General features: G+C 39.1%; 1 protein-coding gene across 1 annotated transcript; it reads left to right on the top strand.

Annotated features, from left to right (window-relative positions):
- Positions 1 to 2,048: 2,048 nt before the first annotated feature.
- On the top strand, positions 2,049 to 3,176 carry TM35_000262490 (uncharacterized protein; the record flags this gene model as incomplete). Its single annotated transcript, XM_029027986.1, has 1 exon — positions 2,049 to 3,176. A coding segment is annotated over one exon (1,128 nt), but the record flags the coding sequence as incomplete, so codon positions are not given.

Raw genomic sequence — 3,176 nt, 5'->3', positions numbered from 1 at the left:
GCAGGGATAAGGGGTTGTTCTAGTCCCATGTGTGTGTATGCACATACTCGATGTGGGTAACGAAGGGAAGAGGGACAGCTGCCAGTTTACAGTGTAAGGTGTACTGTACATGATGTGTTTACACCTTCACTGTAATGAACTGAATGCTTGCCATTACTGTGAAATGGAATGGGGATTAGTGTTCAATGAATATATATGGAATCCTAATTGGTATTGTTGATGTATGGCACTAGTAGTAGTGCACTCATCAATAGCTCAACCAGCCACAGTACTCTGGATAGCAACAGTAATGGTAACATAGTGTCGTCTCTCTTTCAGTGGGTAGTTAATGGCTTTTATTGTGAATTCTTATTTTTTGTTACTGTTAGCTATTTCTCATTGTTTGACAATGGTAACTGTGTTATATTCTGTTACTGATAATAATGAAGATGGTGATGTAGTTTGTTTTGGTTTTCGGTGTTTGGCATTTGTGTTTTGGGAATATATATTCATCCTTTGTGATGATGAGAGTGTAAATTTTTTCTTTTATTTGTTTNTGCTTTGCTTAATAATAGTTTGAGTATATTGACGGCAGTATTCATTGTGTTTTTTGTTTTTTGTTTTTTAGCTGTTAGTGTGGAATGTGTGTGCTGAATGTTAATACCGTCTTTCCTCTTAAGGAGGGAGTGCTGTGAGGTAAGCTGAGTGGGTTCTTCTTTTTGGTACCTTATTATACTGCACTCTTCTCTGTTATTAAGCATTGGTACCTATGGGGTACTGTTGTGTGTGGATTCACTGATTGGGGTTTCTTAATAATGGTCTTTTTAAAAAGCATGAATGGTGTATTTGGTAGGTTAAAGAGAGGTGTGTTCCTATGAGGTATAATGGTTGTGATAAGGCTTTGTGGTGTTATATCTGTTTGTTTACCTTTTTACTTTTTGTGTTTCCTATTCCTTAGTGTATGATGCACTAGTATAACAATACTAATAATAATAATAATAATAATAATAATAATAATAATAATAATAACAATAATAACAGTGATGCCCTGTATGCTATTTGTGTGTATCTGCGTTGTTGGCTCTAATAAAGCCACACTTGTGCAGCAGACATAGCAGGGATAAGGGCTTGTTCTGGTCCCATGTGTGTACGCACATACTCGATGTGGGTAAGGAAGGGAAGAGGGACAGCTGCCATTCTACAGTGTACGGTGTACTGTACATGATGTGTTTATCCCTTTACTGTAATGAACTGAATGCTTGCCATTACTGTGAAATGGAAGGGGGATTATTGTTCAGTGAATATATATATGGAATACTAATTGGTATTGTTGATGTACGTCACTAGTAGTAGTGCACTCATTAATAGCCCAACCAGCCACAGTACTCTGGATAGCAACTGTAATGGTAACATAGTGTCGTCTCTCTTTCAGTGGGTAGTTAATGGCTTTTTTTGTGAATTCTTATTTTTTGTTACTGTTAGCTATTTCTCAATATTTGACTATGGTAACTGTGCTATATTCTGTGATTGATGATGATGATGATGGTGTACTTTGTGGTGGTTTTCTGTGTTTGGCATTTGTGTATGGGGAATATATATATTCATCCTCTGTGATGATGAGAGTGTATTATGGTTTCTGTTGTTGTTCTTTGCAAATATACACCTCATAGTTTTGTTTGCTGCCATAAGAGATTATTGTAATCGTTCTCCATTTATATTCCATTACTTTGTTGCTGAGGAGTATTTCTTTTTTTCCTATTGTTATTTAAGACGTCTTTTAATTATATCTTGGACTGAAGATCATGAGTTAATAATAGTTGACTGAACTGTTGATATTGTTCTGTTCTTAATAATTTATTTATTCTTCTTTTCATTTACATATTATTATTCTTTATAACTAGTGTTAATGTAACTGATGGGTTTTCATTATTTGTATTTTCCTCATTGTTTGGTAGATTAAGTAAACATGTGGATTTTCTATAATGATCTCTTTTATCCATTCCTATTCTCCTCTTAATTTTTTTCGTTATTATTCTTTGGTGATATTATTAGATTGTAAGTTTAGCTGGATGAGCAGCAAGACGAAGAGTAAGAGTAATATTTCCGCCAAGCAGCGGGTGCAGGACCACACAGATGCGAAACCCCCACAACCCACAAAAGAAATAACTACTACTACTACTACTACTACTACTACTACTAATACCAATACTAATATTACTAATACTATTACTAGTGTAAACAGTAGTTCGACTGTGAAGAGTATATCCACAGCAGCAGCAGCAGCAGGGAGGACGTTGGGTTGTTGTGGGGCTCTTCTTGTGATTGGCACTTATCACTCCGTGATGGCGGGTCTTGTCTTTCGCCGTGATCGCCTCGCGCTGCTCTTTTCCATCAAACACCACGATGGCTGTATTAACACAATTGCGGTGGGGGATAAATACATCGCCTCTGCGGGTACAGACGAGCGTGTGTTTCTCTTCACCAATAAGAATCATCAATCCCACCTTACACCCGCAGAGCGGGCCAAACTACGTGCTGCTGCTGTTGTTAATACTAACGATGGGAATGATCGTAGTGGTGTGTGTATGCGTGTGCGGCCGGCGGATCTTGGTAGTATTGCCCCACCGAGTGAAGTGCGGTGTTTGCTGCTCACGACGAATGGGCAGCAGTTGTTGTGTGGATGTACGGATGGTCAACTGATTGTGTACCGCACACGTGATTGGAGTGTGACGCTGGCTATTCCACTGCATGAGAAGTGTGTAAATGCCATTGCCGTACACCCAGGCAACAGCCAACAGAATAATAATAACAATAAGAATAATAACAATAATAATAACAATAATAAGAATAATAAGAATAAGAATAACAGCAGTAGTGGAGTGTTGGCTGTTACGGTTGGTTCGGATCGGCATGTGGCGGTTGTGGATCTCGCGCGTGGGCGGCTGCTCAGTAAATGGCGGTACAACACCCACACAAATAATACAGTTAATAATAATAATAATAATAATAATAATGAGAAGAGTGAGGAAGAAGAAGAGGAAAAGCGAACAGTGAAGCGAATGCGGTTGGAAGTGCGGGATGAGCCCCACGCGGTGCACTTCTCCCCCAGCGGGTGTTATTTTGCAATTCTCGCCCATCACTCCTTCACGGTGTACGAGACGGCCACCACCCGCCTGCTCACATTCTATCAGGAGGCA

The sequence above is a fragment of the Trypanosoma theileri genome, assembly GCF_002087225.1.
Source record: "Trypanosoma theileri isolate Edinburgh chromosome Unknown TM35_Tth_26_V1, whole genome shotgun sequence".
NCBI lineage: Eukaryota > Euglenozoa > Kinetoplastea > Trypanosomatida > Trypanosomatidae > Trypanosoma > Trypanosoma theileri.
This window is presented reverse-complemented; position numbering and strand designations above follow the sequence as displayed.